Here is a 17,265-nt window from a genome sequence, read left to right as displayed (position 1 = left end):
GGCTGCTTCTATGTCTGTTGCACAGGTTATAGGAGAAAGTAATGCTGATAATCTTGGTGGCTCCATCTTGGCCCTGTAGGGCTTGGTACGCCAACATAATGAACTTGCCAGTAGATGAACCTTGGGCATTTCCAGTCCAATCATACCTTCTGTCTCAGGTACCAGTATTGTACCCTGCTATACAATCGATCGGTTTAACAGCTTGGCTATTAGTGGTGTCTCTGGGCCAGTTCTCTCCAATTTCTTGAAGGTCAAGAAACCAGCTTCTAGGAGGATTTACTAAAGCACTTTGAAGTCTTATACAGTATGTCCTGGTGTGAAGCCAGAAGCTGGCATCCTCTGACGTATGTGATTGGCCGAATTTTGTCTTTTCTCCAATTGGGTGTAGAAATGAGTTTGGCACCAAGTACCATTTAAGGGCCAGATTTTGGCTCTATCCGTTTTCTTTTTCCAGACAGATTGTTCCTCACTCTGACTTGTACCTTCTTTCAGGGAGTGATCCGTATCGTTTCAAGTTTTCATTTGAATCAGGATATTATTACCTTCCCTTTTCTGCTCTGCAGTCACCAAGAGAGAAAGCTCTTCATACTTTGGATGAAGTGCAGGCTGTCAGAATTTATTTAATGTAATCAGGTCACACTCCTTGTTTGTTCTGCCAGAGGGATTAGAAAAGGTAAAGTAGCACCATAAGCAACTATTTTGCGATGGATCTGGGGCATCATGCCCAGTGTCCCAGCTGCCCCTTTTCAGCCCATTGTAACTGGGCATGATTTCTCCGTGTCCCTGTGGATCCGAAAGCTGCATATTGGCTCTGTCGACTGGAAAGAGGCCCTTCTGAGGAAGTGGGACTCATCTTCAGTAGCGGATCCCCCCTTTTCTAGGTTGAGAAGCAACTGTTTCCAGTAGCAGAGTTTCCCCCTCTCGTGAATCCTGTATGCCACTGCGCAGTTGACATTGCGGCCTGGGTTGGCCACATCCCCCGGTGTCTCTGCCGTTTACCTGATGGGCCAAGCTTTTGCTGCATGTTTTGAATACCGGACATGTAATCAGGAGCGTGTTTAATTTGGCAGACCAGCTGGTCTGTGGCCTGCAGTACGTATGTGAGCCATCTTTGGGTGCTGCTCCATTCCTTTCGAGCTCTCCATCCCAGCGGTGGTGGTTTGGCTGGTGCTTTGGCTCATATGCTGGGCTGCTGGCCAGTCTTTGGTATAGGTCCTGGCATTTCTGCCCTTCTGGGGAATTACCTCCTTGGTGCTATCCTGGATGCGTTCTTCGAGAACTGCTTGACGGGGGTTCTTTCCTCCCACAGGCTAAGAAGGGGATGTGCTCACGTCGAGAGTCTTGAGTGTTCTGCAAAGTGCTGGCTCCAGTCCTGGCATTGCTGAGACAATGGGTAATTGCAGTGACTGGTTATTTGGACAACCTATGCCTATGGGCGGACATCCAGGTCACGTGCTTGGACAGCATGGAGATCACAATGCATTCCCTGCAGGACTTTGGTTTGGTCTGTAACCTCAAGAAGTCTGCCTTGCCTGGGAGGCTGCAGTATCTGGACCTCATTCTCAACTCTGAGCATACCAAAGTGCTTCTTCAGTGCACACTGTGGACAAATTCCATCGGCTTTGGATTGCGGTTTACCTGCTTGTGTCCCACTAGCGGTCTTCCCTTCGGTCCTGCATGCAGGCTTTGAGACTTATGGTGTCCAGCTTCAAAGCGGCCCCACATGCTCAGTTCTGTATGGGAGTTCTGCAGCAGGAAATCCTGCCTACATGGGATGAATCTACAGCCTTATATGACAACCCAATTCGTCTGGAATAGTCGTCGAGGGCCTTCCTCCTATAGTGGTTCTGCCCTCCTCCATGTATGCTGGGAAGTCCCTTCTCCTCCACTGGATGGTTGTCTCGACAGGTACCAGCCTGTCTAGCTGGGAAGGAGTCTGGAGTCAGAGATTGGCTTTGGGTCGTTAGACTCCGGAGTAGTTTCGCTTGCACATCAGTGTCTTGGAACTGCAAGCAATCGGCTTGTCTCTGGATCACTGAAAGAACCTGCTTCGGGGGCTGCTGGTCAGGATCCAATTGGACAACGCCACCGCAGTGGCCTGTGTGAACCACCAGAGCAGCACAGAAAGTGTGGCAGTGGCACTGGAGACCTCTTCCTTCTTACATAGTTATGTAGTTAGTCTGGCTGCAAAAAGACAAAAGTCCATCCAGTTCAACCTTTAAAAAAAGTTATGATCCTATACCCACAGTTGATCCAGAGGAAAGCAAAAAAACCCAGCAAAGCATGATCCAATTTGCTCCTGCAGGGAAACAAATTCCTTCCTGCTCCCCTGAGAGGCAATTGGATATTCTCTGGATCAACTTTAACTATAAATGTTAGTAACCAGTTATATTATGTGTATCCAAGAAAGAATCCTGGCCTTTTTTTAAAGCAATCCACTGAGCTGGCCAGAACCAACTCTTGGGGGAGTCTGTTCCACATTTTTCACAGCTCTCACTGTGAAGAAACCTTTCTGTGTTTGGAGATTTAAATTTATTTTCCTCCAAACATAGAGTGCCCCCTTGTCCTCTGTGATGACCTCAGGGTGAATAGCTCTACACAGAGTTCACTATATGAACCACTGATGTATTTACAGTATACATGTTGATCATATTCCCCCCCCACCCCTTAATCTCCTCTTCTCAAGAGAGAATAAATTCAGTTCCTGTAATCTTTCTTTATAGCTGAACTCCTCCATGCCTCTTATCAGTTTGGTTGCCCTTCTCTGTACTTTCTCCAGTTCCCCAATGTTCTTTTGTGAATTGGTGCCCAAAATTGAACTGCATATTCCAGGTGAGGTCTTACAGGGGTAAAATGATATTGCGCTCTCTCTCTCTCTGGCGTCTATACCTCTTTACATACAAGAGAGGATTTTGCTCGTTTTTAGAAGCCTCAGCTTGGCATTGCATGCCATTATTAAGCTTGTGATCTACCAGAACCCCCAGATCCTTCTCCACCATTGATTCCCTCAATTGTATGCCCCCTAGTATGTATGATGCATGTATGTTCTTAGTCCTCAAGTGCATCACCTTACATACTTATGGTGGGTAAAACAGTACTTTCTGGGTCTCTCCACTGTGCACGTTCCCGGCATCATGAATTGGTAGGCGGATTTCCTCAATTGTCCGCTGGATTGGAAGACTGAGTCCCTGCACCCGGACATGTTCCATCGGATCTGCTTACACTGGTGAACCCCTAATGCTGGATCTCCTGCCATCCTGCCTCAGTGGTGTGGTGTCATGGTTGCGGCGTGACTGTGGGTTCCCCTTGGGGATGCAACAAATGTGTGGTGGCATTGTGGGACTGGTACTGTCTGATTTACACCTTTCCCCATCTCTAGCTGCTCTCTTGTCTAATGTACTGGATTGCATGTTTGAGGGCGTTGGGATTCTGGTCTTTCTGGTAGCTTCTGACTGGTCTGTGATACTTCGTTGTGGATTAGCTGGTTACAGATGCTCCTTAGCGGTGCCTCTTCAGAGGCTGCCTATCCCAGGGTTTAGTCTACCACCCTGCATTCTCGTCTCTGGCTTGGTTGGCATGGCTCTTGGAAGTCAGCTTTTTCAGGGACAGTTGTTGGGGTTGATGTTCCCCTTGATGTTGAAGGCTTGTAAGTCTACCTCTTGGGTGATATATCATTGGATCTGGCAGGCTTATATTGCCTGGTACCAGACTTTGGGTGTCTGTCCATATTCCTTCTCAGTGACTTGGGTGTTGCCCTTTCTTCATTCAGGCATTGGCCAATAACTTGCCTTGAGTGCTAATACAGGTTCAATTTCTGCCCTCGCGGTCTTTTTTTTTTTTTCAGCTGCTCTTGACTATGTATGTTTTCTTCGCTCCTTTATTCAAGGGCTTTTTTGTCTGGTTCCCCCAGTGCGCTCCCTGTTACCACCATCTGACTTGAATTTGTTTCTTTTTGTTCTCTAAAGCTTCTGTTTGGTGAGTATTCAGGCTATTCTTCTGTGAGGCAGGTGTCGGAGCCTTCAGTCTTCTGTCATACGTCTCCCTGTTTTGTGCAACACGAGGATAAGTTAGTTCTTTGTCTGTGCCCCACCTTTATAACCGAAGGTGCTGTTGGATTTTTACCTGGCTGAGGGCTTTGTCCTGCCTTCCTTGTGTCCATGGCCGCTGCATCCTCTGGGGGGCTGCATTGCACTCCTTGGTTTTGAGCTGGGTGGTTCATGTGTAAAGGAGCCCGGTGGCCTCCTCTGCTGCATTTTCCCATTGGATCTGGCAGATGCTTGTTCGGACTTAAACTATTAAGGTTCTTCCCTACTACAGCACGCTCCACTAGGGTGATTAGTGCCTTCTGTGCTTCTGGCATCTGTGTCTCAGGTTTGTGAGGCGGCTACCTGGCCATCTGCGTATGCCTTTACTAAGTTGATGTATTTGCGTCTTCGTGGGGGGGGGGGTTTAGGTTATGCTGAGTTCACACCAGAATGTGGTACAGGAAACCTGTGTGGGTTTTTCATTCACTGTGTTCAGCATGCACTACAGTTGCGATCTGCAGCGGGTGTCAATGTTAAGTAATGATACCCCAAAAGCAGTGCAGTTGCCCGCGCTGGATTGCATGGTACCATGCAATGCAGTTTCAGGGAGTTTCCAAAACTAGTGCATGCACTATTTTTGGTGCGTTGCAGTTTCAGCCCATTCCAAAAAAATAGGCTGAAATTGCATCGCTCAGAACCGCATGTGAATCGCATTGAAACGCACTGCATGTTCCTGTGCGATTCCTGGTGTGAACTGGACCTTTGTGTGCAGATCTGCATGTGTGTTCACATTCATTTGTAATGCATTTTTGGCATTTATATACTGATTTGCATTTACATGGGTTTGTTGTGCTTTCACATGCATTTCAGTGCAAAAAAGTGTCGCTTGCTCTACTTTTTTAAACACAGATGAAAGTACTGCAGTGATGTAAACTAGGCTCATTGACATGCATTTCTTTTTATTACATATATGTTCATGCTTCTTTTAAAATGCATTTGACTGCATAAGGTTTAAGTGTCCTTTAAACAAACCCACCAATTTTAATGTTTTCCCAAAACAGTTAGGCCTTGTTCACACCATGTGCAGAGATGTCAGTTTTTCTGCCTGCATTCTGCAAGGGCTCAAAAAAACAATTGTTCCACAACACTGGTATCACTGCAGATTTGTGCATACAAACTCACTGACACATGTATGTAAACTGATGTTTTCCTATCCGTTTTCAGGCATGTATAGTGTGAACGAGCCTTTACAGTCAACACGTCTCTGGTGATAACTGTCAGTTGTCAGTGTGCTTATGTCAACTCTCAACCCAACTTTTAGGCCCACTAATGGCTGATCCTGTGAGTATCACCATGGCAACAGCTGAAATAAACAGAGGAGAAGATGGCACCATCTTCAACTGTAAAGTTTGGCAGGGTTTAGTTCTGTTTGTGGGCTCATTCACACCATAGTGCAGAGACGTCAGTTTTTCTGCATGCGTTCTGCAAGGGCACCACAAAATCAATTGTCCTCTATATGACCTGTTCACTCCACAACACTAATATCACATGCAGATTTTTTTTTTTTTTTTGTGCAACGTGTATAAAACTAATTGAAACGTGCATGAAATATGTTGTAAACTGATGTCTCTGCCAGTGAAATGTGTGTATCAGTTCCATTAGTTTTTCTGCACGTACGGTGTCAACGAGGCCTAAGTGGACAGCTAAACTCTGCGCAAGACCTTTGGAGTCAGCTTGGTATTGAAAGACTGTAAAGCCTTTGGATTAGAATTGCTTGAGCTGCTAAGGCATAGTACACCCAGGGTTGTGAAGGAGTTAATTGTGACTTTGGTGACTGATTAGCCAGAGGCTTGTAGTAAAATCTTCTGTCATCTGTTCTGTGAATAGAGTGTGACTTGACTCCTGCTGTGTACTGTACACTGGCCACCACTCCTCTTTTCCCAGTCAGTGGGTGTAGCTGTCACTCCTCCTCTCTCATTACCTGTTACCTGAAAGTTGGGAGGTGAAGTAATGTGAGACCTGCCTCTCTAAGGCCGGCCGTCTCCAGACGATGACATTTACATTCCACAGAAAGACTGCAGCAAGGCGGAAGAGGGAGATCCCGTCCTGATTCAGCTGAAAGGACTTGCATGCCAGTGAAACTATTTTTTTCTTCTTTTTTCTACTGTAACAGGCCGGCTGCGTTCTTTGTATTGTAGATTTTTTTTTTTCTTCTTCTAATTTGTACTTGGCTCCTAATTAGTGTCGAGCCGAAGCTGGAGCGGAACAGAGATCTTTTCATAACTATCATACTGGTCATTGCTGACAAACTCTGTGTCATATGTATGCGATTAAGCTGCCAGGCAACTTAGCAAGCTCTTGTTTAAAAAGCAGGAAACAGGAATCTGCAGGCTGGTGCTCCTGTGAGTTTACGGCTGTGACACAGAGCTGGTTTTATCTGTTTTCCGCATGCTTCCTTGGAATAATTTTTTTTTTTTCTTTTTTTTTTTCCCCTTTTTGCCTAGCTTGGCTGAGCAAATTATTTGACAGCTACTGTAGCTGTCCTTTTTGTGTACGGAGACCAAAAATAAACATTGTTTTTACTTTATAAATCTTTTTGCAGCCAGGAGTGCTGCATGTGAAATTGGAGGCTCGCTTGTTTTCTTTTCTTTTTTTGAACATGGAAGTAGAAGAAAATATTTCTGCAGAACCCCAAACAGGCTCCTTGCCTACCAGCGAACCGGATGCAGCTACACCATCCCGGTTTGGTAAATTTTCCATAAAGTCGTTTTTTGGAATAACAGCCAAGTTGGATAATAAAAAACCCAAAGAAGAGCGCGCAATACTGAAGTCGTTCCGTTCTCTGGAGAATAAAGTAGAAGTACGAGAAAACCCACCAAACGATGAAAGTGAAAGCATCCCTGAGCACAATAGGCAGCATGTCACAGTGCAGGAAGGTAAAGTAGAACCTAAAGAGTTAAAAGAGGAGCATCTAAAAGATGAACAAATTAGTCAAAAAGAACACTTGGGCATGGATTTAGAGATTACAAGTGTTGTGGATTTACCCCAGGAGGAGCATGATGTGGATTTACCCCAGGAGGAGCATGATGTGGATTTACCCCAGGAGGAGCATGATGTGGATTTACCCCAGGAGGAGCATGATGTGGATTTACCCCAGGAGGAGCATGATGTGGATTTACCCCAGGAGGAGCATGATGTGGATTTACCCCAGGAGGAGCATGATGTGGATTTACCCCAGGAGGCGCATGATGTGGATTTACCCCAGGAGGCGCATGATGTGGATTTACCACAGGAGGAGAAGGCCTTGGATTCACAAGTCATCAGGGGACAAGGTAAAAGTGATGTCTGTCAGGAAGAAAAGAAAGATCATCCACATATAGATCATTTGGGAGGGACAGAAGCCCAGGTTTTACAAGAGCAAAAGGATGAAAAAGAGGGAGTGTACACAAAGCGTCTGAATGGTGCAGGCATTGGTGAGGATGTGAAGTCAGACATGCATTCAAGCACTTACATTGTCCCAAATCAGACAGACTATGACCAGGAGGATCTGCTGGTACATGGCACTTTAGTGCACATCTCAAGTGATTCAGATTCTGACACAGAGAGTCTCAAGCAGGACATCTGCCAGACAGCAACAAAGGCTCCTGTGTCCCCACATTTATCTGCTTCTAATATATCACTGAACAATGGTTCTAAGCAGAAGCCTGAAACACAAGATATTGACGATACTGATGCCATAGAAACAAAAGAACAAGATGGACTGGACTTTAAAAAGCCAGAATCTGTGGGCCCGAATATGGATGAAAATGCCAACACCACAAAGAAATTAGAAGAGAACAGACCTTCAACTTCAGCACCTTCACCTACACAAGATACCCCAGTAGAGAAACCATTCCAGATGCCAACATTTTTTAGCAGCTTTCGCGTGCACAAGAAAGGAACCACTGCAGATGACAGTGAGACGGTCACCTTGAAACAAGGTGATAGTGATTTGGCCTTACTTAAACTCTCCCAGCCAGTGCAAAAATCAAACCTTTCAAATGTTTCACAGGTCCGGAAGCGTGAAGTGAAGAAACCAGTGGAGACCAAAGCAAGCTCCAAATTCATGGAGCAACTCTCCCAGCTTCTGAATTTTGATATGCCAAAGCAAGAAGAGAAGGAGGTGGTACTTCCAGAGCAATGCGATGAGGTTACTAAGGATATGGTGGTCAAAGAGGAAAAATCAGATTCGGCACTGGAGGCATTTAAGTCTTTTTTCTCAGGGGCACCAAAAAAGCCATTGCCAGCAGAGGATTCTCTTGACCTAGAAGCTGTGAAGCGGAAGCAGAAAAGTGATAAGGAGTCACTGAAGTCCATCTTTGAAAAGGGCAGACCTACAGAAAATGACCAGAATGCTGAACAAAAAAGTGTATGTGTTTTTTTTTTTTTTTTTTTGTTAGATTGATTTATTTTAAGCTTTCCAAATGTTAATGTGGCCTTAAATGACAACTAATGCTTTGAAAATATTATTCACCTAGATTTTCCCACATTCTTTTGCCCCTTATTTACTGAGCAAGAAAGCCATCTTCTCACCAGTTTTTGTACATAACTAAAATAAAATATTTCTAGTATTTTCGCATCCAGCGAATATGGCATCACACACTTGGCTTTCTGACAATCTTACGGAAATTTTTTTAAAAACCTGAATAATTCTCAGTGGTCTAAATTTTGTTTTTGAACTGAGTTTTTCAGAATAGAAACCTGCACCTTAGGCTTTCTTGCTTCTCCATTTTAACAGATTATACTGTTCTGAGTTACCTTCAGCTTGTAGCTTGAAATCGAAGCTTAAGGTGTTTTGTCTAGTAGTTTTAATTTCAATCTTAAACAATGTGTTAAACTGAAATCTGTGAAGCAAATAATGTTTACCCCCAATTTTTTTTTTTTTTTATCTTACAATTTTGTTCTGTTTTGCAGCCAGACACAAGTCCCTCAGATCCAGAAGACCGGACTCCTGGCAGACTTCAGGCAGTGTGGCCACCACCTAAACCCAAAGATGGAGAAGAGAAGGTGGGACTGAAATATACTGAAGCAGGTAGGGGACTATTGTTACTCATTGGCATTAGTTTTTAATGACAGGAATAAATGGCAAAGCATAACACCCGATAGTAGTAACTATCCTAAAACAAACATGTTATTTCCCGTGTAGGGTAAAGCAGAGTGTTTTTTTTTTTTTTGTTTTTTTTTTTTATTCCCCTCCTCCCAACAGCACACTCAGTGCTTTTGTTCCCACACTGGTCCATTCAGCTTCCAGGAGCAAGGCAGAGAATCCCTATGCCAAGCTATTCATAAACAGTCATTTATTTTTTCGTTCAGCCTTCTGGCTGAATGAAAAAAAAGAAATCAGATTCCTCCATCCACACAAGCGAGGTCGATAGAGAAATCTCTCCCACAACCTGCCACCCCCCCTTCCTTACTGGGAGATTGTATTCTGACAGCAGCTCCTGCTGTTTGTCACAATACACCGTTCAGTGGCTGCTGCAAGTATTTGGGAAATTATTTTCCACTGGGTCGGCAGAGCCTGACAAGGAATTAAGTAACTAGTGCCCCATTTGATGTAATTTACTTTTGATTGACCATGCGTTACAGTAGGCAGATTGAAAATCCACTATTAGACAGAATAGCTCACTACTGTGGCTTTCAATCAAATGTAAAGCAGACCTGATGGGGAACCTAGTTTCTTTTGGCAAGGAAATCTAGCTGACAGCTGAAATGGAGCCCAGGATAGATCACTGGGTGGTAAGCTGTCACATTTGTGACAGCTTCCCAACCTAAACATGCCCCGCGTTGAGCACTAGCATATTTCCATATGTCCGCCCAGATCTAGTCCGAATTGTCGCCAGTTTATTAAACAATGAACTGGTGGTAATTCTTTTAAGAATATATCACTGTCATAACAGGTTATTAAAAGTTGCAGTAGTAAGAATTACCTGAGTTTTCCACACGTGTCTGTAATGTTACTAACACCGATGCAAATGCTTTCCTGAATTAGATGCAGGTAGTTCTTAAAGGAACCACTACCAGAAAAAAATTGTAACTTTATTGAATTGTACTATAGCTTTCATGAATGAAAAAAGATCTATAAATGGAAGAGGTGGACCCTTCATTCATCTGCCCTTCCTCCATTTAAAGAATGCTTTTCATTCATGGCTGGACACTTTCGGATTGTTTGTAAGTGCAGTCCCTTGGGCAAACTACTCAGGTGATTTAACTACTTAAAGATGAGCTCCAGTCCACCCCCCAAAAAAAAATTAAGTCAGCAGCTACAAATACTGTAGTGGCTGACTTTTACTATAAGGACACTTGCCTGTCCAGGGATTCAGCGATGTCCTCACCCAAGCCTACTCTTCATTCGGCTTTGAGTGCAGGCCCTGGCATCTTAGGCAAGGGAAACCAGCAGTGAAGCCTTCCAGCTTTACAGCCTGTCACCAACTGCGCATGCACGAGTCACACTGTGCTTTGTGAATGGTCCTGCAGTCTTCTATGACGTGTGTGTGTGTGTGTCAGAAGGCTTTGGGGGAAGGGGCCAAACTTCCTCACAGATTGGTGTTGAGATCTGACCCGGATGTGGGAGTGGGTACCTGTAAAAACCAGACAACCACCCCCTCAAACCCCTCCCCAAGTGCCAAGTGTGGAGGGGGGGGGAGGCAAACAAGCTAAATTTCCCCTTTTGGGTGAAGTTTTGCTTCTTCACCCTGTAATCCAAGATTTAAAAGTCAGCAGCTACAAATACTGTGGCTGCTGACTTTTAAAAAAAACAAAAAAACACACTTATCTGTCCCAGGATCCAGCGATGTCCTCACCCCACCTGGCTCTTTGCCGGTCTTCGGGCCCACTTTCCAGCATCTTGACTGTGGGCAGGCAACTGTGACTCTGTGTGACTTTACAGCCGGGTGCCCACAGCGCATGTGAGAGTTGCACTGCGCCCCATGAATGGTCCCACAGTCTCCTGGGATTTTTGACATGTCCCAAGAGGCTGAGAGGGAAAGAGGGATGTCGAATTCCTGCTCGGATCGTGGCTGCAATCTGAGCGGACATGGTAGTGGGTCCCTGGGAAAATCAGGTACCCGCTCCCCTCCCCCAAAAAAAGCGTTCCAAATATGGGTGAGGAGGTCGAAGACAAGTGGAGCTTCCCCTTTTTGGCTGAAGTTTGGCTTTAATAGTGTTTACATTTTGCGTAGTGAAAGCAGGCTGCAGCTAATGTTTCTTGGTCCTCTTACCTAATTTCAGTTGTGTTTGAGTGTCCCGGGGGCCCCAAAAATTTCTGTACAAAGCTCGGTTATTCTGACGATAATAATGGCCAGATCGGAGTTTAGCTTAAATTTAGGACTCCAATTTTTGTTATGAAATGCACATTTTTCAGTCTGAAAACCTGTGCTGGTTTCTAGACATGCAGTTGGCTTATTAGACATGCAGTTGAGGGCAGAGATAAGGAGCTTAGCAGGAAAGCCCATTTCCTCCAGCTTCTGTATGTTTAGAGGAGAAATGTGAGAAATGCAATGAATTGTATTTGTCAGGTGAAAGACTGGCCATGACGTGTTCTGTTATGCTCTTGTTGAAGAGTGACAAGCACTATTTATTTCTATGCTTCTACTAATAACATGTGAGATATTCATACTTTTAAATTACTATGACATAAGGCACCTGTGCTTGTGTGGTTTATAGGAGTGAGTTGTAAATGACTGAAAGGCTGAGCTGCTCATTGGCTTCACATTTTTTTTTATTTTTTTTTTTGCAGATGCAATATTTGTACAGCTTGGTTAGGCCAAAATAAATCACTTTGGGAAAGATCGCCTCTGACAGGAACAGGGAGTATAATCCCAAGGTTTAGAATAGTTTTTTTACCTTTTATTAAAGATCAATTCACACTTGGTGTATCATGAACATGGCTTTGCATGTGTTTCGCTGCATGCATAGGGCAGCTCATTCATTTGAATGGGCTACTCTACAAGCAACAAATGCACCAAAGAAGCTTCTGTACCTTTTCAGGCACTGAGCTTTATGCTGTGTTTAACCGCACATTTTAACGCGCGTCTGCTTGCCTCATTTGGGGGTGCCATTAACAATGAATGGAATGCTCAGATGTGAGAATGGAGCCTAACTAAACCCTAAGTAAAAGCAACAGTGACTAGTCAGCTTCTTTCACCTTTTTTTTTAAATGTAATGAATAAACACTCTGCTTCCCATGTGCAGAAATATCCAAACTTGCAGGATGACGATCTAAGCGCAAGCAGACTGAGCGTGATTGTCACTAGGGCAGGTTAACAGAGTTAACCCTTTACACCAGGGGTCCTTAAACTATGGCTCGTGGGCCGGATATGGCACACAAAAGACATATATCCGGCCTGCCGTGCCAGCCGGGAAAAAAATAATCAGAAAAGAAAACAGACCGGCAAATAGCTATGCTACTCACTGGGTCCTCGGCTGCAAGGACACAGCCAGCAGCAACATGGAAGTCCCTGATTTCACCTGCTGGAGCCAGAGGAGCAACAGACAAGGAGGAGAGCACACCGGGCACCAGGTACAGTGCATTTGGTGTCCAATGCATTGCGGTATCCAGCACATTACAGAGTACAGTGCATTGTGGTGTCCAGTGCGTTAGTGTATTGCGGTGTCCAGTGTGTTAGTGTACAGTGCTTTGTGGTGTCCAGTGCGTTACAGTGTATTGCGGTGTCCAGTGTGTTAGTGTACAGTGCTTTGTGGTGTACAGTGTATTGCGGTGTCCAGTGTGTTAGTGTACAGTGCTTTGTGGTGTCCAGTGCGTTACAGTGTATTGCGGTGTCCAGTGTGTTAGTGTACAGTGCTTTGTGGTGTACAGTGCATTGCGGTGTCCAGTGTGTTGGTGTACAGTGCATTGCGATGTCTAGTGTATTACAGTCCATGGTGGTGCCAAGTGCTTTACAGTGTACAGTGCATTGCATTGTCCAGTGAGTTAGTGTACAGTGCGTTGCGGTGCATGGTGGTGCCAAGTGCTTTACAGTGTCCAGTGCGTTGCGGTGCATGGTGTTCCCAAGTGCTTTGTGGTGTCCAGGGCGTTGTGGTGCCAAGTGCTTTACAGTGTCCAGTGCGTTGGTGTACAGTGCATTGCAGTGTCTAGTGTGTTACAGTGCATGGTGGGGCCAAGTGCTTTACAGTGTACAGTGCATTGCTGTGTCCAGTGCGTTACAGTGCATGGCGGTGTGCGTTGCAGTGTCCAGGGCGTTGCGGTGCATGGTGGTGCCAAGTGCTTTACAGTGTCCAGTGCACTGCGTTGTCCAGTGCGTTGCGTTGTCCAGTGCGTTGCGGTGCATGGTGGGGCCAAGTGCTTTACAGGGTACAGTGCATTGCGGTGTCCAGTGAGAGTGTACAGTGCGTTACGGTGCATTACTGTGTCCAGTGCGTTGCGGTGTCCAGTGCTTTGCCGTGTGGTGTCCAGTGCGTTGTCGTGCGTGGCGGTATCCAGGGCGTGGTGGTGTCCAGTGCGTTGCCGTGCGTGGCGGTATCCAGGGCGTGGCGGTGTCCAGTGCGTTGCTGTGCGTGGCGGTATCCTGGGTGTGGCGGTTTCCAGGGTGTTAGAGTACATTGTGTTGCATTGCGGTGTCCAGTGCGTTACAGTGCATTGCGGTGTCCAGTGCATTACAGTGCATTGCGGTGTCCAGTGCGTTAGTGTACAGTGCACTTAAAATATTGTAAATTTTTTTTTCAGTTTTTTTGCACTATGAATAAGATATGTGCGGTGTGCATAGGAGTTTGTTCATTTTTTTTTTCAAAGTATAGTCCGGCCCCCCAACAGTGTGAAGGTCTGTGAACCGGCCCCCTGTTCAAAAAGTTTGAGGACCTCTGCTTTACACACAAGATGGCTGCCAACACGTTTAAACAAAACAAACTTTAACAGCTTCTGCAACTCTGACCTTAAGGGTACATTTACGTAAGCAGCATGCTAAAATGGTCAGATTTAGTGTGTGGCTGGTATCCCCTGTGTAGCACCAATGATGAGTGGTGTGTTTTTACAAGGCATGGTTTACATGGTCACATTTCAAAGTGTACACTCCATGCAGATCTCTGCTCAACAGCATGGTGCTCTGCAGTGCCATCCAGTGAGCTGCAGAAAAATGCACCATGCTGGCATTTTTTTGCATTTCACATCAGACCAGCGTTGTTGTGAGAGCAGGGTACATAGTGGTGACCTGTGTTGCTCAATTGTGGGGGGGGAAACGTAGATCACTGCAATATGTGTGAGCCATCCTTTAAACAAAATCACTCGCTACCGCAAAGAGGCAAAGTCCAAAGAAAAAAAATTATTTAAAATGGGCTAAAAGAACATGTTCAGAGAGTAGTGATTCATACCTGAATGGTCTAAGTTTTATTAGTGGGCTTCCCCAAAGTTGTGGCACCCTGACTTTTTAAAATATTCATAAATGATAGAATTTGGGATTCAAAGTACTATTTCACTTTTTGCAGATGACACCAAGTTATTTAGTGGAAAAAGTCATTAGAGGATGTCTCTAATTTACAAGCCGGCCTCAATTCACTTTTTAATTGGACAACTATGTGGCAAATGAGGTTTAAAGGAGAAGTTCACCTTTTGAAAAAAGAATAAATGCACAGTTTTTGCAGGTTGAAAAATGTGCTTTTTTTTTTTCCCCCCCTAAGAAGCCTGCAGAGCATTTGACCCGTGATCAGCAGATCGTGGGTGCAATCTCAGGCTCCTGCAGACTCGCTATAGCTATCTACCCTACCTCCTGTACAGGCAGGCAGTTACTTGAGCAGGAAGATCAATGAACTATGAGAGCACAAAGCAGCCCCGTTGTAGTTCATTGAGAACTAAAAGCTGTCTGCCGCAATAGCTGACAGTACTTGTAAGTTTTTCTGTCACAGAAAACTGTGACTGAAAGATGCGGCTGTGTGGGCGCAGCCCATACAGCCACGCTGGTTTAAAATTGTGACAGCGGGTGAGAAGATCCCTGCCCACTGTCAAAGTGACTGGGATGACTAGAGGGAGAGGGGGTGCATCCTGAAAATGTTTCATCCTAAACATGGGTGTAACATGTTCACAAAGGTGGACTTGGCCTTTAATGTTGATAAATGTAAGGTTGTGCACTAAAAACCTGCAGGCATCAGACATTCTAGGAGTTGGACAGTTGGGGTGAGTCAATGGTCAAGAAAGTTCTGGTCATTTTATAATAGCTTTCAGTGCCAATCTGAAGTTTCTAAAGCTAGCAAAATTCTTTCTTGTAATAATACAAGTATAGACTCCAAAGAAACATGATTTTACCCCTGTACAAAGCATTAGTAAGACCTATTCTGGAATATGCAGTTCAAGCAATTGTTTGGGGAAAAAAAAAAATCTGAACCTTTACAAACCTGTCATATTTCCCTGCTCTGTGCAATGGCTTTGCAAAGAGCAGCCCTGATACTCCTCTTCTCAGGTCCTCTGCTGGTGCTCCTGGCCTCTCCCCCCTGCCGATTCCTCTCAGGGCAAACTTCTTGCTTTGGGGCACCCGTGTGTGCTTGCTCCGAAGCTGTCTGTGTATCTGAGACACACAAAGCACGGCTCAGCCCTGCTCCCTCATCACTGGCTGTGATTGACAGTGGCGGGAGCCAGTGGCGGGAGCCAATGGCTCCCTCTACTGTGTCTCAGCCAATGAGGAAGCAGAGACCGGAAGAGCTTCTGCTCTTGTGCATATTGCTACATCAGGCTCAGGTAAGTATAAAGGGGGGAGCTACATGCTGAATGCATAAAATAGAATGCATGAAGGAAGAAAACATTTAGGCTTTAGAACAACTTTCAGTTTTTGACACCAGTTCACAAAAAGAATATCAGAGAACTGGAGAAAATGCAGGTAATGGCAACCAAACTGACCTGAATTTATTCTCTTTTGAGAAGAGGTGAATAAAGGGGGGAGATTTGATCACCATGTATAAATACATAGGTGAACTTGGTGTTGAGTTATTCACTTTCAGATCCTTAAAGAGGATACTCCACATACGGAAATGCTTCTTCAAAGTAAGAGCTGTGAAAAGGTGCAATAGAATCCCTCAAGAATTGACACACCCTTCGGGAGTGCCTGCTTACGAATATGTCACTTGCAGCGCATGCCAGAGTGAGCATTAATTCTAGAGCCAATATTCACAGTTAACCTGAAACTGACGACATGTGTGGCTTTTAAAGCATTACCTGTGGAAAATATAGGGTGCCTGGAGGTTGTCATTTTGCGGGCACCCTGAAAGTTTGACATGCTATATGTGTGTGTATAATTTATTTATTTATTAATTTTTTAAGACCCCTCCATACAGTCAAACAGCCCCTGTGTTATGTAGCAGAATGAAATTGGTGTGTTCTGTACCAAATATGATCTTTTATGTATATTTCATTTAGGTGGTTTAATGTCTTATTAGTGTTCTGCACCATGTATTAGTTTATTTGGTCTCTGTTCTTCACTTGTACATTAGTGTAATGGATGTTTAGGATGGTAACTCCATTGCAGCAGGAATTATGGAATATGTATGGTTTCTCTTTAGTAGTTTTAGGTTAAAATGGGTAACTACCTCCATCCTGACAGACTATGCTCCAGGCTGTTTACAGTTATCCTGTTTGTGTCACGGCCTCATTAGGAGTCTTTTAGCCTGGGCTAAGTGTGCTTTATGCTCTCCTTTTCCCCAATAACCACAAAAAAGGATACTACTGTTCGTTTACAACAGTACACACTGCTAACTCACACATCTGTGGTCCAGGTTCCTCCATCTGCAAGTAATCATGCCGCAGTGAATCACACCTGCAGGCTCAAATCAGGAATGCTATCCAAGTCCCCATCCCCATAGCCTGGATTTATGAGGGATAACTGTGGCTCCTACACTATTGGTCCCTCCCCTTCTGCAAAGATACTCAATCAGGGTACAATTAGAAAACATTGAGTCTTTGACCTATTTCAGTCACTAAGGGGTCACCGGGAGCCATGTATCCATGAAGGAAGCTAGCCAAATTATCCCTTTGGATAAAGAAACCTTGTCCACATCCCAGGAGTAGACAAATGGAAGGCGGATTACCTCACCCATCGCCTTCTGGCCAAAAAGAAAGTAGGTTCTTCACCCAGGAAACTTCAGCCTAGTATGTCAGACATGAAGGACCCTGGGCGTGTATTTCCTTGCCTCCAGATTCAACAATAAATTACTTGGCCAGGACCAAGGATTCTTTAGCACTGCAGGGGTGTTGAATTTTTTTAAA

The 17,265-nt window shown here is 44.8% G+C and overlaps 1 protein-coding gene across 3 annotated transcripts in view; it reads left to right on the top strand.

Annotated features, from left to right (window-relative positions):
- The window catches only part of FMN1 (formin 1), a 371,304-nt gene that overhangs the window by 129,276 nt on the left and 224,763 nt on the right, over window positions 1-17,265 (top strand). For 2 of the 3 annotated variants that reach the window (XM_089671307.1, XM_089671308.1), the window contains one exon: window positions 8,979-9,096. In XM_089671307.1, the coding sequence (XP_089527433.1) occupies window positions 8,979-9,096 (118 nt within the window). Of the gene's footprint in view, window positions 1-6,101; window positions 8,434-8,978; window positions 9,097-17,265 lie in introns of those variants that run through there. The other variant, XM_089671310.1, reaches the window with a different exon arrangement.

The sequence above is a fragment of the Staurois parvus genome, unplaced genomic scaffold, assembly GCF_062004578.1.
Source record: "Staurois parvus isolate SC_StPar_1 unplaced genomic scaffold, SC_StPar_1.0 ptg000104l, whole genome shotgun sequence".
NCBI lineage: Eukaryota > Metazoa > Chordata > Amphibia > Anura > Ranidae > Staurois > Staurois parvus.
This window is presented reverse-complemented; position numbering and strand designations above follow the sequence as displayed.